The sequence below is a fragment of the Ovis aries genome, chromosome 11 (assembly GCF_016772045.2).
Source record: "Ovis aries strain OAR_USU_Benz2616 breed Rambouillet chromosome 11, ARS-UI_Ramb_v3.0, whole genome shotgun sequence".
NCBI classification, from domain to species: domain Eukaryota; kingdom Metazoa; phylum Chordata; class Mammalia; order Artiodactyla; family Bovidae; genus Ovis; species Ovis aries.
The window spans coordinates 10,230,406-10,248,261 of NC_056064.1; the positions used below are offsets into that span (position 1 = coordinate 10,230,406).

The 17,856-nt window shown below is 37.7% G+C and overlaps 1 protein-coding gene across 4 annotated transcripts in view; it reads left to right on the forward strand.

Annotated features, from left to right (window-relative positions):
* Positions 1–17,856, forward strand: part of DHX40 (DEAH-box helicase 40) — a 46,221-nt gene that overhangs the window by 2,473 nt on the left and 25,892 nt on the right. For 2 of the 4 annotated variants that reach the window (XM_004012409.5, XM_012185213.3), the window contains exons 3-10: positions 325–470; positions 1,893–2,012; positions 2,211–2,438; positions 2,657–2,723; positions 3,907–4,038; positions 14,318–14,417; positions 16,640–16,726; positions 16,861–17,043. In XM_004012409.5, coding sequence (XP_004012458.1) covers positions 325–470; positions 1,893–2,012; positions 2,211–2,438; positions 2,657–2,723; positions 3,907–4,038; positions 14,318–14,417; positions 16,640–16,726; positions 16,861–17,043 — 1,063 coding nt within the window. The remainder of the gene's footprint in view (positions 1–324; positions 471–1,892; positions 2,013–2,210; positions 2,439–2,656; positions 2,724–3,906; positions 4,039–14,317; positions 14,418–16,639; positions 16,727–16,860; positions 17,044–17,856) is intronic. The other 2 variants (XM_060395128.1, XM_060395129.1) reach the window with 1 other exon arrangement.

The window sequence follows — 17,856 nt, forward strand, 5'->3', positions numbered from 1 at the left end:
CTTGGCTTACTCTTTAGAGTAAATCTTAAGACTGAAATTGGAAAAAAATCTAATTAAAATATGTGCATTTAAATGGTTGTTAATATGTATTCTTATGTATGTGAGAATGGTTATTATGTATATATGTATGGTTATTCATATATACTTATTTTTAATTAATACTTAAAATTTCCATGGTGCAAATATAAGACTATGTGTTGTTAATTTTGCAGAGTTTTCTTTTAGAAACTCTTGAACAGTTTGTATCGATTGACCAGAAACAGTTTAACTCTAATGGGAAGCAATGGTTAACATTTTTGTGTTGTTTACCTCTTCATTTGGTAGGGTTTTCACAACATGGTATGATTGGTGTGACCCAACCACGAAAAGTAGCTGCCATATCTGTTGCTCAGAGGGTTGCTGAAGAAATGAAATGCACATTGGGATCCAAAGTAGGATACCAAGTTCGTTTTGATGATTGCAGCTCCAAGGTACCAAAGTTCTGTTTGTATTTAGTTAAGTAGTGTAAAGTTATAGAAAGAGTGGGAAAAGTTATGGAAGATTTTGACTTCAAAAATTCCATTTGCATTTTAAAGAAACAAAGCCTCAGATTAGAATTAATTTGTATTGCCCGTTATTAATGTCTTATCCTGGGTGCCTTCCCTTTTCTCCTTTTCTCCTTCTCAATTAGTTTTGTGACAGTTATGTCGATTTTTTTCATAGGATTCCCTTGTGTATTTTAGCTGTAACAGTTCTTGATGTGTAACTTACGTTTGTGTTCTTTGAAAATAAATTTTATTGTAGTAAAATATACATAAAATAAGATTACCATTTTTAGTATTTTCAGATCACATTTAGGTAAACAGTGCAGTGGCATTAAGTACATTCATAGTGTTCTGTAACCATTACCACTCTCTATATTTTCTGAACATTTTCACCATCCCAAACAACAGTGCTGTATCTCCGCATTCCCATCCCCCCACCTCCAGTAGTCCTTGGTACCTTCTATTCTGCTTTACATCTCTATGCATTCCTATATACTTAAAACGTGGAATCATGCAATATTGTGTCCTTTGTGTGGCTTATTTCATTTAGCTAATGTTTTCAAGCTTCATCCATATTATATGGTTGAATTCTTGAAGTCCGTGGAAAACTGATAGTTAACAAACTTAGTGAGCAGATATTTGTCGAGCATTTTCTGTATTCATGGTAATAGTTCATAGCCACAATTTATATCCCCTCAGGGTTTCTGAATCCTGAACCAGATGCAAAATAATCCCTGATTTGCTTATGGTCCCTAATAGGAATGGCTAGCAATAGCGGCACAGAATAACTCCCCCAAATACTGTCTTTGCGTTCCTGGTGGTCACTGCTGGGGTTTTTCTTTTCTCCTTTCCTTGTTTTATGGATAGCTCTGTTGTTAACTCCCGTTCTCACCTTCTTTTAATGCTAGTGGGCTGATCCTATTTTTGCAATAGGAAAACGGTCAGGGAGGAATAGCATGAGAAGAATGGTGCCGCCTTCCTTTTTTTTCCTAAGTTCTCTATGATAGCAGCTGAGACAGGGGGACGGGTCCCGGTTCATTATTGTTTCCCACAGCTTGCTCACCAGAGGTCACTGCGTTGTCTTAACCACTTTCCACAGACTTCATTGTATTTCCTTGTTGTTGCTTTATCCCAGAACATTCCCCTTGGTTTTCCTGCCTATGTAGATTACAAGTTTCATAATTTACCGTCCATGTTATTAAAAAATATTATTAGACTATTTTATGTACTCTGTTATTTAGTCAGATTAGTTTGATCCCTTGATGTCTGTACATTTGAGGGGAAAAATTTAATTTGCGAAACAGGAGTGCATCTCTGTGATTTTTATTTTTATGTGTATGTTAATATACTCTGCTGTCCGAACATTAGGAAACAGCAATCAAATACATGACTGATGGATGTTTACTGAAACATATTTTGGGAGATCCGAATCTTACCAAGTTCAGTGTCATTATTTTGGATGAAGCCCATGAGAGAACTCTAACTACAGTGAGTATTTAACTTTATTGCTTATTTATTAGTTTTATTTCTTTGAGGGTAGCTTTGTCCTGTACAGTGAATTGCCTTTCCTTCCATGCATTTTAATTGATTAAAATATGAATCCTTTGGTTAAGGAGAGCAAACTATTTAAAATAAGTTGGTTGTTATGTACACTTGTGACTTATTAGAAATTTACTTTTCTTTCAGGACATCTTATTTGGTTTATTGAAGAAGCTATTTCAGGAGAAGTCTCCTAACAGGAAGGAGCATTTAAAGGTCGTAGTGATGTCAGCAACAATGGAATTAGCCAAGCTCTCTGCGTTCTTTGGAAATTGTCCAATATTTGATATACCTGGAAGGCTTTATCCAGTCAGAGAAAAATTCTGCAATTTGATTGGTCCACGAGATAGAGAAAATACTGCATACATTCAAGCGGTATTACTTGACATCCTTATTATGTCTTTTCTGTATCTGTGATTCTAGTTGACTGAGTAGTTTGGTAATTCATTTTTTCTCTAGTATTTTAATGGTAGCCTTCATAGGTCCTAGGACTTTTGAGAATTAAATTTTTCTGTGGAACCAAGGGAGGTGGCGGTAATGGTGGTGGGGACCTTATCTCCACTAGCATTTTATGCTTGTGTTTCTTGCTTTAGATTGTGAAAGTGACCATGGATATCCATTTGAATGAAATGGCTGGAGACATCTTGGTTTTTCTGACTGGTGAGCATTCAGTACCAGGTTTAAAAATTTTGCCCTTTATACGAGGGGAATGTGGCACCACAGTACTGTGTACCTTTGTTAGAAAATCTAGGCTCTACTCATTTTATCCTAGCCTTTTATGGTTATCTGAGCAGTTTTAGATGTAAGATAATTCTACACTGCCCTAAAAACCACAAGTCTCCTTAGTAAACATATGTAAAATACACTGACCTTTTAGTAGGAAGATACTAAATGGTAAAATATTAATATTTTTGTTACCATATATGGAGAAGGCAATGACACCCCACTCCAGTACTCTTGCCTGGAAAATCCCATGGATGGAGGAGCCTGGTAGGCTGCGGTCCATGGGGTCGCTAAGAGTCGGACACGACTGAGTGACTTCACTTTCCCTTTTCACTTTCATGCATTGGAGAAGGAAATGGCAATCCACTCCAGAATTCTTGCCTGGAGAATCCCAGGGACAGGGGAGCCTGGCGGGCTGCTGTTTATGGGGTCGCACAGAGTTGGAGACGACTAAAGCGACTTAGCAGCAGCAGCAGCATAGAGCTGTTAACCACTAAACAGTCCTGGATCTGGATGACTAATTCATTATTTCAAAAGACATCCTACTGGCTGCTTTCTTCTTTGAGTGGTGGGATGGTACTGTGTGGTAGCAGTGCATAGGGTGTGGAATCCGTGTCTCATAGGCATGCTTTTTTGATCAAAAATAGAATAGTTAAATCTCAGACTGGTGTGATTCTTCAAGTAGCAGCATTCTGCTAACAGATCTGAGTCATTTCATGGCTCACCTCCTACACTGCCTGTACTAATGTCAGAAGTGAGACATTGTAACAATCTCTTAGCCTTTTTAAGGAACTTAAGTATTTTTGACATCAAATGCAGTATCTCCTATGGTAATGATTAACTTTATTGAATCTTCCTCAAATACCATGTTAGCAAGATGAAAGACTTGATGACTGTAAATGTTTTTATTCCTTTAGAGATTTAAATTCCTTGGAAACTGGTATTTCTTGTATTTTTTATTTTATGTTGGGATTGGGTACAACTTGTGTTCATCTACTTTAGATCAAATGAGATATTTAAAATATGCAAAACTAACATAATCTAGAAGGGTTTTTCTTTTTCATTCTTAAATTAATTTTGCTTTTCCAGTTGCTGACATTATTTTCTCCCCTCATTTCAGGTCAGTTTGAAATCGAAAAAAGTTGTGAGTTACTTTTTCAGATGGCAGAGTCTGTCGATTATGATTATGATGTCCAAGATACCACTCTAGATGGCTTGTTAATATTGCCCTGTTATGGATCTATGACAACAGGTAATTCCTCACTAGAACAGAAAATTTGATTTTTAAAGAACTTTATACTGAATAATCTATCGGATAATCACATGTTTACAGATACAGTGTGCAGATAATAAGTGTTTAGGTTAATGAATTTCACAAAGTGAACTCGCCTTTGTAACCAACAGCCCAGATCAAGAAATAGTGTTTGGAGAACCATCCTTCATCCCTTGAGAGACACGACTTTGTTTTTTTTTTTATTGAAGTCTTTTCACATTCACTTTTTCAAGACTTTGGTCATCTATCCCCCTTACTGTTGTTAAGAGAGGGCTGTGTCCTCTCCCAGCAATACAAAAATATTGTTATTAATTTTTTGAAATGAGGGCTACAATTCCTTGATAGTAGTACCATAAATCAAATCTAATTTGCCGCTGCCACAGAATTTCTAGGAATCTTACATATCCAGACGTATCAGAGAGAGTGGATTGTTTTCTTTTTATGTAGCCAAGCATACTAGTCTACTTTTCAAGTATGATGTAGTTCTTTTTTAAGTTCAGAGAGCAAATTCTAACTCTGATCATTCTATTTGTTCATAATAAATGTTACTGAGTGAGGTTTAGAATTTGTTTTGTGTAACTATCGTATTATGGAATTTGACTTATAATACAAAAGGGAAGTTAACCTGTAGTCTCCTATTTGGACTTTGACTGGGATTAGCATTTATGTAATGCAAAAAAGCAGTGGAATGTTTTTATATTTTATGTGTAGTTTTGTTTTCATAGAGTAGGTGGTTCTTATCCGTATATTAACAAAAACAGTTCAGAAATGTATGTGTTGGTAAACAACCGTAGACATGCCATTTTAGAAATTCCTTCTGTGACGATGGTATTGGATGGTATTGGGCCCTCACACTCAACATTGACATCTATTTTAGATTGTTACATCTTCAAGGGAATTCGTAGGGTCTTTGTTAGGTATTTAAGGTTCTCATTCATTTTGGAGACTTTGTCTACTAATTGTTTTATAATTTACTTTGTAACTGATAAGGTAATTCAAAACCTGGTGTAGTTGCTTTGTGTTAATTGTTAACAGATACGTACTTGTGTATAAAGCTCCTTTCCGTCTTACTGCCACATTGAAAATAATTGTTCTTTATCTGCCATTGCTTCTTGTTTATCTTCCTGAAATTCAGTTTTTATACTATTAAAGCTTGCTAGTGACCTGTTCCTCAAATCTCATGGCATTTTTCTATTAGTTTGTATTTTGATTTGGGGTTAATAATAAGTCTCCTTAAATGCTGTTGTGTAGGGTAGTTATTTGGTTCTTCTGACCACTATTTCCATAAGGCTGTTGCCTTACCACTCTCCCTGGCCTTTGTTCCCCTCTGAATATGACTGTTTTCTAAGGTTTCTTCCTTAGCTTGCTATTTTCTTAGAATTCTCTGTTTTGGAGAGGTTGCCTTCTAGGGTTCACCTGTCACTTTTTTGTGATGACTCCTGGCACTCTAGGCCTCCTGGGTCTCATGGGGCTTTCTGGTGTGTTCATCATCTCCCAGATCGTACAGCCCAAGCACATGGCAACTCCTACAGGTTTTCTTTTGCCTTTATCTTCTCCAGAGCCTTCGTTTTTCTTCTTTTTTCCCTTGTTGTCATTAGAATTGGGATCCTCAGTTTGCTTTCCTGGGTTGTTAACGTATCCTGCTAACTGATTTTCCCTGATTTAACTTGCCATCCTACCTGCTGTGGTAAATATAATCTTCCAAAAGCACAGCTCTGATTGTTTCCGTCTCTTATTCAGTACCTCCAGTCATTTCCTATTGTCAACTGAGTTAAAATGCCAGCTTCATAACCTGGCATTCATTTTCCTTCCAAGATGACTTTAGCCAGCTTTCAGCCTTAAATCCTAGTGTATGTGATTTTCTTTGTTGGTGTATATCAGTTCACTTCAGTTGCTCAGTCGTGTCTGACGCTTTGTGGCCCCATGGACTGCAGCATGCCAGGCTTCCCTGGCTTCATCACCAACTCCCGGGGTTTACTCAAACTCATGTCCATCGTGTCGGTGATGCCATCCAGCCATCTCATCCCCCCTTGTCCCCTTCACCTCCTGCCTTCAATCTTCCCAGCATCAGGATCTTTTCCAGTGAGTCAGTTCTTCCCATCAGGTGGCCAAATTATTGGAGCTTCAGCATCAGTCCTTCCAATGAACATTCAAGACTGATTTCCTTTAGAAAATCAATGACTGGTTGGATCTCCTTGCAGTCCAAGGGACTCGCAAGAGTCTTCTCCAACACCACAGTTCAGAAGCATCAATTCTTTGGTGCTCAGCTTTCTTTATAGTCCAGCTCTCACATCCATACATGACTACTGGTAAAACCATAGCTTTGACTAGACAGACCTTTGTTGGTAATATCTCTGCTTTTTAATATGCTGTCTAGGTTGGTCATAGCCTTTCTTCCAAGGAGCAAGCGTCTTTTAATTTCATGGCTGCAGTCACCATCTGCAGTGATTTTTTTTTAGCCCCCCCCCCCCCCCAGAAAAGTCTCTGTTTGCATTGTTTCCCTGTCTATTTGCCATGAAGTGATGGGACCACATGCCATGATCTTAGTTTTCTGAGTGTTGAGCTTTAAGCCAACTTTTTCACTCTCCTCCTCCACTTTCATCAAGAGGCTCTTTAGTTCTTCTTTGCTCTCTGCCATAAGGGTGGTGTCATCTGTGTATCTGAGGTTATTGATATTCTCCTGGCAATCTTGATTCCAGTTGGTGTATATAGGTAAATGGTAAGGATGTGAAATTAAGTTTGAGTAGAGCCATTACTGAGCATTTTGTTTATTATTTTAGTTCCCCTTCTGGTTCCAAGGGCACTGTAAGGTGAGCTACTGGTGATCCATAATGATCATAACCATATTTATTGTAGCAGTTTATGAGAGTGCAAAGAGGCATTCAGATGGAGCCGATGAGGTACTGAGTAATGGGTAAGATGGAGTTTGATGAAGTAGAGAGACAGTAGCAGGTTCCTGGGATCTAAGGCTTTCTTTATAAGCCTGGTAAATACAATATAGCACTTAGTTTCTTTGTTATTGCTACTTTGGGTTGTGGGGAGAGACCTTAATACAGTGTTGTTTCTTTTATTTCCTATTAGCTTGAGGAACAGGAAGCTTGCATTTGGGAGTGAGGAGAGGGAAGAAGGGTTTCCTGCCTATAGCCTGGAGTGAGGGGTTTGGTAGGTTTAGTGACGGGGTAGACATTATGAGGTGGATATTTTATATTTGCTCTTAACTTCTGAGCTAGCTGTGAGTGTGGCTGTTTTAAAGAGCCACACTCTTTAAATATATCCCTGCTTGACAGAAAAAATTCTCATCTGTCAACTGTGAAGAGGTGCTGAGGTGTTCCTACTACTACCAGGTCATAGGACCCTGCTCACTGGGCTGAACTCCCCCTGACCCCCGCCCCTTGTGATGTTCACTCAGGCTCAGAATGGAAGAGCTATTTTTGATTTCTTCTCTGGCAGCATTTTTGTGGTCCTGTGTTTGCTCCTCCCTGAACTTGAACGCCTCCTTTGCCTTTATTCTCCCCCCTCACTGTTCAAAATTCTGCTATTTTGTTTCACAAGTGTAACCAACTCAGTAAAACCCTTCCTGCCTTCCCCCGTCACTGGCTTTTATCTCTTCTTTGAGCCTCAGTGTGCTTTACTGCACCGCTTGTGGCATTTAGCACATTTAACTTGTGTTACGGTTGTTTCATCTCCTTTATGAGGCTGTGAACTTCCTGAGGACAAGTACTGTGTGTTGAAAAAGTCCTAACTAAATGTGTATTAAATTGAGTTCCAGTTTTTTCACTTTCTGCTTGATATTGTTATATTAATGTCTTATACCAAACTCAAGAATAAGAATCTTATTCTTGTTTCTCTCAAACCTTTTCTCTCTTCTTACTTCCTCCTTTTTGTTCAGATCTTACATTCCTTTATGTTTGCTGTGCATTTAGGGAAAGCTAAACCCCTACAAAAACTTACGAACTGAAATATACTTGTTGCTTCATAAGTGACAATTAATTGCATTGAATTAGGCATTTTTACCACTGAAGTAATTCTCTAATTCAGTGCAGAAGCCTTTTTTGGAGGGTGGGAATCTTAGATTTTTTTTTTAAGTAATAAAAGCCATGGCTGTTTTTCTAGAAAAATGCATATATACCCATATATATATATATATAGAGAGAGTATATATGCATAATCAGATTTCTTTATTTTACAGATAGAGGCTAAGTGATGTTCCTGAGGTCACATGGTGAATCTACATTTGATTACTGGTTATTTATTCAGTAGTGGGGACTTCCCTGGTGGCTCAGACGGTAAAGCGTCTGTCTACAGTGTGAGAGACCTGGGTTCGATCCCTGAGTTGGGAAGATTCCCTGGAGAAGGAAATGGCAACCCGCTCCAGTACTTTTGCCTTGAAAATCCCATGGTCGGAGGAGCTTGGTGCAGGCTACTATCCATGGGGTCGCAAAGAGTCGGGCACGAGTGAGCGACTTCACTTCCGCTTTGTTCCTATTCAGTAGTGGAGGGTCTAACAGTACGTGTGTTTCCACAGTAGATGAAGGAAAGGAGAGCAGTTTTACCTTGGGTGGCGTACAGCGTTTTAAAAGAGGACAGACTGCTCATTTAGATTATTGCATACATCCCAAAATAGTTTTTTCTCTTCTGCTTACAAAACAAAGATACTACTTTCAATATGTCATGTACCGAGTGTCTAGGATAGTTTCCTTAAATGTTAAAATTAAAGATATGGGGGAATAAGGCTAGTGAGTTTCACATAAAGACTTTTAGTCTATGTGTTTTCTCCCCAAATGAAAAATTTTATCTTATCTTAGAAAGAAATACATACTTTTTTAAAACAGTAAAATCATCAAAGTAAGAGAAATAATTAAACTTAGATACCATCAACATGATTAAGTGATAATCACTGTTAATATTTTGAGGTATATTGTTCCGACCTTTTTATTTATACATTTAGATATGTTTTATTGTTTAGATTTTTTAAAAAATGGGTTGATTTTACATATGCTCCTTTGTTTTTCTTTTCTGCCCTTTGTAGAAGTTTTAAAAGTACAGAAAAGTACCAAAAAATGCCTTTTCCACTATGCAGAATTAACCTAGATGGTGTCTCTCTTTAAAGAAAAATTACTCAATTGAGGGAAAATGATACAGTTTCATTATAACGAATTCAAGCAGTGTACAAAATTACAAAGGTAAACTTAAATAAATCACCTCAAACTCCATCCAGAAATAACCATCTTTAACATTAGAAAAAACATTATTCAGATCTCTGTGTGTGTGTGTGTGTGTGTGTGTGTATACGTGTGTACATATCGAAGGATAAGTAAGTAGGTAGGCTGAAAGAAATACTTTTTCAAGAGTGAGATTACACTATTAGTTGCTTTTTTAGAAAGTAATTTTACTTGAATTTACTTGAAGGAATTGTTAACTTTTAACTTCAAGTAAGTCTTTACCATGAGATAATATTTTATAATAAAGATTGCTCTAAGTTTAAAAAAATGAAAATATTAAGTTGAAGTTTATATCTTCCTTCTAGACTATATTTGGTGCTTACTTTGGCAGCACATATGCTAAAGTTAGGCAATATTTGATTGGAGATCTTATCTATTGCCTGATTTGAAAGATGAAGAGTTAAGTACTTACATTCTTCTATATCCTCCCCCTCTGATTTTTGTCAGTTATTTTTACATTGTTCAGATGTTCAGTGTTTATCATCAATCCTTTTACCATAATTTTTCCATTCCTAAACTACTTTCGTTTAATTTTAGATTGGGTAGATTTTAACCTTTTTTTTTTCTTTTTTTAATAGAAGGGATCCTGGGTATTTTTGTTTTTTTGTAGTTCTTTTGTTTAAGAAAGTCAGGCTTTTGCCTTTATACTTGAGCTACATCTTGGCTGGGTTTTATGTTCTTGGGTTACACTTTCTTTTCCTTAGAACTTGGTAGACGTTGTCCAGTTGACTTCTGTCATTGAGTGTTGCTGCGGAGAAGTCTGAGGCCAACCTGATTTTTTTTCCCCTCCTTGTAAGTGATTTGTTTTATCTGTCTGATTGCTTGAAATTTCCTGTTTTTATCCTTTAAGTTCAATAGCTTCATTTAGAATATTTTTTGATGTTGAGTGTTTTATAGTAAAAACTTCCTGGAATTTTATGTGCTTTTTAAAAAAGTCAACTTTATTGAGGTATACTTTTCATACAGTAAACTATGCCTGTTTTAAGTGTACAGTTTCATGAGTTTTGAGAAATGTGCATATCTGTGTAGGGGCTTCCTAGGTGGCTCAGTGGTAAAGAATCCACCTGCCAACGCAAAACATGCAGGAGACGTGGGTTCAACCCCTGGGTCGGGAAGATGCCCTGGAGGAGAAAATGGCAACCCACTCCAGTACTTCTGCCTGGAAAACCCCATGGACAGAGGAGTCTGGTGGCTGCAGCCGATGGGGTTGCAAAGAGTCAGACACGACTTAGCAATGGAGTATACACGCACACGTATGTGTGTGACTGCCACCACAAACACGATAAATTGGTTGCTCTTTTGATCTGCAATTTTAATTATTATGTTGGATTGCCTCTCTTCCATATATTTTAGCTTCCTTCCAGTTACTTTATCTTTTCAACTACGTTCACTGATTATCTCAAGCCTTTTCTCTGTGTCAGAAGATTTTCAGCTGTGTTAGTGAGGATTCTCAAGATATTTTTGATGCACCCAAAAATGACTTCCAGTGGGGGTAGAGTTTGAGCTGAACCGTGTTGTACTACTTTTATTTTGTTCCAGAATCATTTTCCCTCTTTGATTAACATTTTCTGTTTATAGCTCTGTGTCCCTTAAACATTTTCTCTCTCTCTCTTCCTCTTATGTCTCACACACACACACACACACACACACACACACACACACACACGCACACACATTCTGTTTCAAACATGTTTCTGCTTTAGGAACAATTTGAAACAAATTTTATGAGGATGTTTCAGTTGGCCTTAACATATAATATGGAACATACATATATTTTAGGAATGTTAAAACTGTTAAGTGGTCTAGCCTCAGTGTCTTTATTTCTTGGTAGATTTTGGAACATCTTTCTGCCTTTTTGCCAATCCTCGCTGCTCGCCTGTTAATTTACATCCTGGTACCTTATTAGGTGGGCTTACCTGGTGGCTCAGTGGTGAATAGCCTGGTGGAGGAGACATGGTAAAAAGCCAGTGCAAGAGATGCAAGAAATGCAGGTTTGATCCCTGGGTTGGGAAGATCCCCTGGAGGAGGGCATGGCAACCCACTCCAGTATTCTTGCCTGGAAAATTCCATGGACAGAGGAGTCTGGTGGGCTACAGTCCATGGGGTTGCACAGAGTCAGACACGACTAAGGAACTAAGCTTGCATGCAGTGAAAGTATTGTTTCCCCTTTTCTTTGTGGAAACTGAGAATGTGCTTTAGGATATATGTATTTAACTTTTCCCCTGAACCTTTACAAAGAGACATAAAATTGGCATATGTTCATACTTGTGGAATATGGTGTTAAAGTATATGGGTGAAATGTAAGTGTGGAACAAATGTGAGTCTTGTCAAAATAGCAGGTTAAGGACTTTTTAACTGACTAGTGAACAGTGATAAACTGAAATCTTGCTTGAATTGAAGATGAAAATTAGATACTTTTAGAAATGAATTAATTGGAAAACAGAGTTGATCATAAATATGTTCAGAATGGATGTTTCTAATTTATGTAAACTTTTATGGTAATGTGGAATTTTAAAAGTAGAAGGATCTCTATTATTTATACCATGCATTTTAAAATTTATCAATTCATTGAACTTTATTGAGTACTTTCTATGGTCCAGGAATTTTAGGTACTGGGGTGGGAGGGGAGTGGTATGTCTTGAATAAGAAAAAGTCCTTGTTCTTACAGAGCTACATTGTAGTAGAATAGATAGACAGCAGATAAATGTGTAAACATATAATGTGAAATACCGGGTAGTGTATGACTCATTTGAACTATCTGGAAGAAATGAGCTACCTAAATCTAAGAAACACCTAAAAAATAATTTTGATCACTTATGTGTGAGTTGCCTCTCTAGCGCTTTTTCTTACTTTAAGTTAATTTCAGGATGATGAAGAAGAGCAGTAATAGTTGACTTGGTTTTAAGCTTGCCTGTCTATATGTGAATCTTGGGCAAGCCACTTGACCTCTCTGGGCTTTACTTTTCTCATCTATAAAATGAGATGGTTGGCCTAGTACATGATTTTAAAACTGTGCTTGTCTGTGTCATTCCTTTTCTCGTTTGTGAGTTCAACTTTGGTCTGTTTTATATATTGGGAATACCTGGATCTTTGTAAGATTTTATTTGGAAACACATTTTGTACTTTATTTAAAAATAGGTTTGGTTAAGATTTCCTTGGCTGCTGAGGAGAGGACAACTTGAGGTTGCTCAAGTAGAAAAATTTTTCTAAATGAATGTGGGTATATCTTGTGGAAATCAAATGCAACCATGCATTTAAATTTTTTTTCTTTTTACAGTATATGTATATACTTACTGTTCAGTATAAATATATATGTTGAAATATATATATACAGATACAAATACAAATTTATATATACAAATATAAATACATATGCTGATAATTTCTTTTCATATGCCAGTAGATTGACTTGTGTACTGCCTGGAATGACCACTCCTAATTTTGGGAAATCACTGAAATAGACAATCTACCCAAATCTCTTGGTTGACCCCTTGAGCTTTAGTAACCTTTTCCTTCATCCCACCATGACCACTCATTTGAAAACGTAGCATTGTAGACTTTGTCAGTATCATCATTTCTGATCTCAGTTTTAAACATCTTTCTGATGATTACTTCCTGTTTCTGCCAGTTCACTCTTTGAATTTAACAATTTTCAGAATGCATCAAGACTTTTAACAGTTCTCACTTATCTCCTTTTACCTATGCTGTTATCATTTCCTTGCAAACAGTAACTCTCCTGTTCTGTTCTCTGCTTAACCAGGCAGGTGGGCAAGTCTGGCCAAATCCATCTTTCTGCTTGTTTTATTCCATGTCTCTTAAGGCTCGGAGATTGCCAGGCACCCAGAAATACTCTGTTGTGAACTGTTACAGATGATTCATTCTTTCCTCTCTTTAGACTAGCTTTCCTCCATATATATTTAGTTACTTCCCTATGGTTCACAAGTTAATTTTTCCTCTTTGCAAGAGACTGTCCTAGTCAAATTGAGCATCTCTTGGACCTTGCTGCTGCTGCTGCTACTGCTGCTAAGTCACTTCAGTCGTGTCCAACTCTGTGCAACCCCATAGATGGCAGCTCACCAGGCTCTACCGTCCCAGGGATTCTCCAGGCAAGAACACTGGAGTGGGTTGCCACTTCCTTCTCCAGTGCGTGAAAGTGAAGTCACTCAGTCGTGTCCAACTCTTAGCGACCCCATGGACTGCAGCCTACCAGGCTCCTCCATCCATGGGATTTTCCAGGCAAGAGTACTGGAGTGGGGTGCCATTGCCTTCTCCACTTGGACCTTATTCCAAGAGATTCAAAGGAGAATGAGAACTGGTCCAGTTGGAGAGAGGTTTACCCTTGGCACCATAAACTATGGCCAGAGGAGCAAAGTTACTCTAAGCATTGCTGCTGGGGCCCACTGTTCAGAATCTGTGGGTAGTGAAAATCAGGATGGTGTTACTTGTTGAGAAATGAAGTCATCTGGAAAAGAAGGAAATGGCAGCCCACTCCAATATTCTTGCCTGGAGAATCCCAGGAACGGGGGAGCCTGGTGGGCTGCCGTCTATGGGGTCACATAGAGTCGGACATGACTAAAGCGACTTAGCAGCAGCAGCAGCATCTGAAAAAGTAAAATCTGATTAACCTTAGTTAATCAGTCTTTAAAGCATAGAAAGGTTCTTAATCTGTAGTGCGTGGATGGGCTTTAGAGAGCCCCCGAGCATCCTGATACTGTTAGAAAATTTTTGTGTATGTGTACATATGTGACTTTTAATGGAGACGAGGCCCACAGTTTTTAAAGTCTCGAAAGGAGCTATGACCTACATAAAGGACTGCTGTAGGGTTTATGTTAGCAATAATAATCTGGTTCCATGGATCTAGATATCTTAATAGTAAAAGATGAGTAAAAAAAGTAGTTCTTGCTATTGTATTTTTAATTCAAGATAATTAAAGAGGTGAAGAAAACAACTCCTAATGGAAAGAAATGAGTTTTTCAGAGCTTGAGTTTGACACATGCATGTTGTGAATTATTCTTTTCTTTCTGTATATATTTTAGATCAACAGAGAAGAATATTTTTGCCACCTCCACCTGGAATTAGAAAATGCGTCATATCCACCAATATTTCTGCAACATCTTTGACAATAGACGGGATCAGGTATAACTTTAAAAATTGCTTTTAAAGCCAAGGAAGCCACTTAGCTAATCATAAAATATTCAGTTTGTGTCTCTGTGCCTGCCACCAGTTTCCCTTTCACCTCCTTAACTAGTAATCACCCACCGTTTTTTTGTAATTATTGTTTGCTCTGAATAGGAAATGGAGTAGGAGGTGCATATAGTATTTCTGTTGATACTTTTAAATACTTGTACTTGGCAACTTGTAGCTTTCTCTTCCCAAATGTAAGATTATGTGTAATGTTTCAAGGATTTCTGTAAGTCGGAGGCCAGGCCTGTTTTTCTATGTTCCCATTACCAGCGGATACCTAAGATGATCTGATATTCCTTTCTGACCTGTCAGCTCCACTTCATATAGTTAGCTTTGTAAATCCAAGTATTTATCTGGAGGTACTGTTTCTTGCTTTTCAGCTTTTTGTGAAATGGACTTTATATTTCAGTGTAGTCAATAATGCCATCAAATTTTTGAGAAATTTTATAGAGAAACACTTGGAAATTTTAAGTCTAGACTGATAGCTAAAGGGGAAGTTCTTTCAGACCTTTGAGCCTCATTCCTTCTGGATGCTTATCTTTTACTCGGTATATTTTATGTCCTTAACTAAGTCTGTCTCTGCCACAGGATGACTGGACCTGCCCCAAAGGTTCTGTATGTTTCTTTTGGGCACAATGATCATCCAAATCTAAGAGGAAGTTTAATTTCCTCTGCTTCTGTCCTTAACTTTAAAAATAATGGTTTCACTAAGGGCTTAGGTGAGCAATTCTCTTGAGTAAATTGATCTCTGTAATTTTTTGTTTCCAGCCAAGGCAATGATCATGAAATAGCGTCTTTCAGAATGTTCCCTTAGTGAATGATAGACTTAGTACTGTTCCTAACTTAGTTTTTTACCTGACTTGTTCTCCATTTAATTGGCTTAAAGTGGTGTTGTTAAAGAGTAAATGGAGTTAATTCTGAACCTGTTAGAATGATTTAGAGCTGATTTTCAAGTTTTTCATTTGTTGTTGTTTAGTCATTAAATGCGTGTCTGACTCTTGCGACCTCATGGACTATAGTTCGTCAGGCTCCTCTGTCCGTGGGATTTTCCAGGTAAGAATACTGGAGTGAGTTGCCGTTTCCTTCTCCAGGGGATCTTCCCCACCCAGGGGCTGAACCTGCATCTCCTGCATTGGCTGGTGGGTTCTTTACCACTGAGCCACTAGGGAAGCCCGTATTTTCTATGGGACAACATAAGATTTACATTGAAAAGTGGATAATAAAGTAGTATTTATTCCATATACAGTGTTGTGCAACCATCACCTCTATCTCGTCCTAAAACTTTTCATCACCCCCAAATAAAACTATATGCTTTAAGGAGTTGTTGCCCATATATGCTTCCACCCTAGCCCTTGGCAGCCACCACTTAATGAATATCCTATGTTGGGTATTTCATATAAATGGAGTCACAGCCTGTGATCTTTTGTGCCTGGCTTCTTCCACTCAGCATGTTTCTTTGAGGTCCATCCGTGATGTAGCATGTATCAGTACTTCATGCTTTTCTGTAGCTGAGTATATCTGTTCTATGTGTAGACCATAATTTGTTCACCCTCTCATCTCTTAATGGTTAATGAACATTTATGCTGTTTCTACCTTTTGGCTCTTATAATGCCCCTATAGTGCACTATGAATATAGGTCTGCAAGTATTTGTTGAGTGGGCTTCACAGGTGGCTCAGTGGTAAAGAATTTGCCTGCCAGTGCAGGAGTTATGGGTTTGATCGCGGGGTGGGGAAGATCTCCTAGAGGAGGAAATGGCAACCCACTCCAGTGTTCTTACTTGGGAAATCCCACGGACAGAGGAGCCTGGCGGGCTACAATCCACAGGGTCCCAAAGAGTGGGACACGCCTGAGCACACACGTGCAACATGTTGAGTACTTGTTTTCAGTTCTTCTGAGTGTATACCTAGGAGTGGAGAGTTTGAGTCATGTTGTAATTCTACGTTTAATGTTCTGAGGACCCACCGAACCATTTCCCACATTGGCTGAACCATTTTACATTTCCAATAGCAGTGGAACCAACAGAGTTCCAATTTCTTTACTTTCAGGTTTTACCCTTAACTGAAAAGTTGTTGTGTAGTTGTTAGTTTGATAGAAAAGAAGTACCGAAAGTGGTTAAAAATTAGCAGGTCTTTCTGTATTTTCTAGAAACTTAACTTTTTTCCATGCTCCTTAGATACGTGGTAGACGGTGGCTTTGTGAAGCAGTTAAATCACAACCCCAGGTTAGGATTGGACATCCTAGAGGTGGTTCCAATTTCAAAGTAAGTCTCTGTGTTAAGCCTTTTTGTTCAAAGAGCAGTTCATTAGATAATTTCTAATTGCTTTGAGAAAGAAAATGAATTACTTAAAAATCACAGAACATTTTGGGGACTTTTTTGTTGTTTTTTTCCTAAAGGAGTGAGGCATTGCAGCGAAGTGGCCGAGCTGGCAGGACTTCCTCAGGAAAATGCTTTCGGATCTATAGTAAAGATTTTTGGAACCAGTGTATGCCTGACCATGTGATCCCTGAGATTAAGAGGACTAGTTTGACATCTGTAGTTCTGACCTTAAAGTGCCTTGCCATACATGATGTAATAAGGTATGTAGACAATTTGGAAAAAAAGAAAAATTTATTAGGGAGTCAGATTTTTTTCCTCTGAAGATTTTTTTGAAGTATTTGACAGATACGGCCCTCCATTTCAAAGTTAACTAAACCCAAATAAAAGGTTTTTTTCCCTTGCTTTACTGGGATTTGATCCCTTGCTCATATTTTAACCTTGACTTAATGGAATGTTTCAGGCTGATGTTTATTTGGATCATTTAGTGACCACTGTTTATCTGTAATGAAAGGTATACAATGACCTTAATTCCACTTAGAAAGTGTTGTGTTTTATTTTGGGGGGATTAGCATTTTTTATGTAGCCAGCATGGTACCAAGTACCACGAGAGGGGAATACTCAGTAGGTTTTGCTTTCACTAAGCTTAAATTCTAATGGGGAGATGAGATTCAGACATGAAGCAAAGAATAGAACAGCAGTTAAATTTTAGTTAAATGTTGAACTATATAATTAGTATAGGACAGAATATTGTGGGGCCTTGAAATTTTACCATTATAAAATTTATGGTAGAAGAAATAGTGAAAGAAGAGTATTGTCTTTATCTTAATTTTGTTTTTAATTGCCTGGGGATGTTGAAGTGTCAGGAACCTAGGGAGAAGATGACCGTGCATTCTTTTCTTTTTTTCATACTTTCTTTAAATTAATAATAAGGGGAATAGTTACTAGATACATCCAGATATGTTTTATATACTCTTGGAAAGCCATCTAAGATTTTTTTTGATAGTTATTATAACATCAGAGATTTTCTAGATGAGAATAAAAATCCTAGAAAGAAGAAAGCAGGTATATAAAAT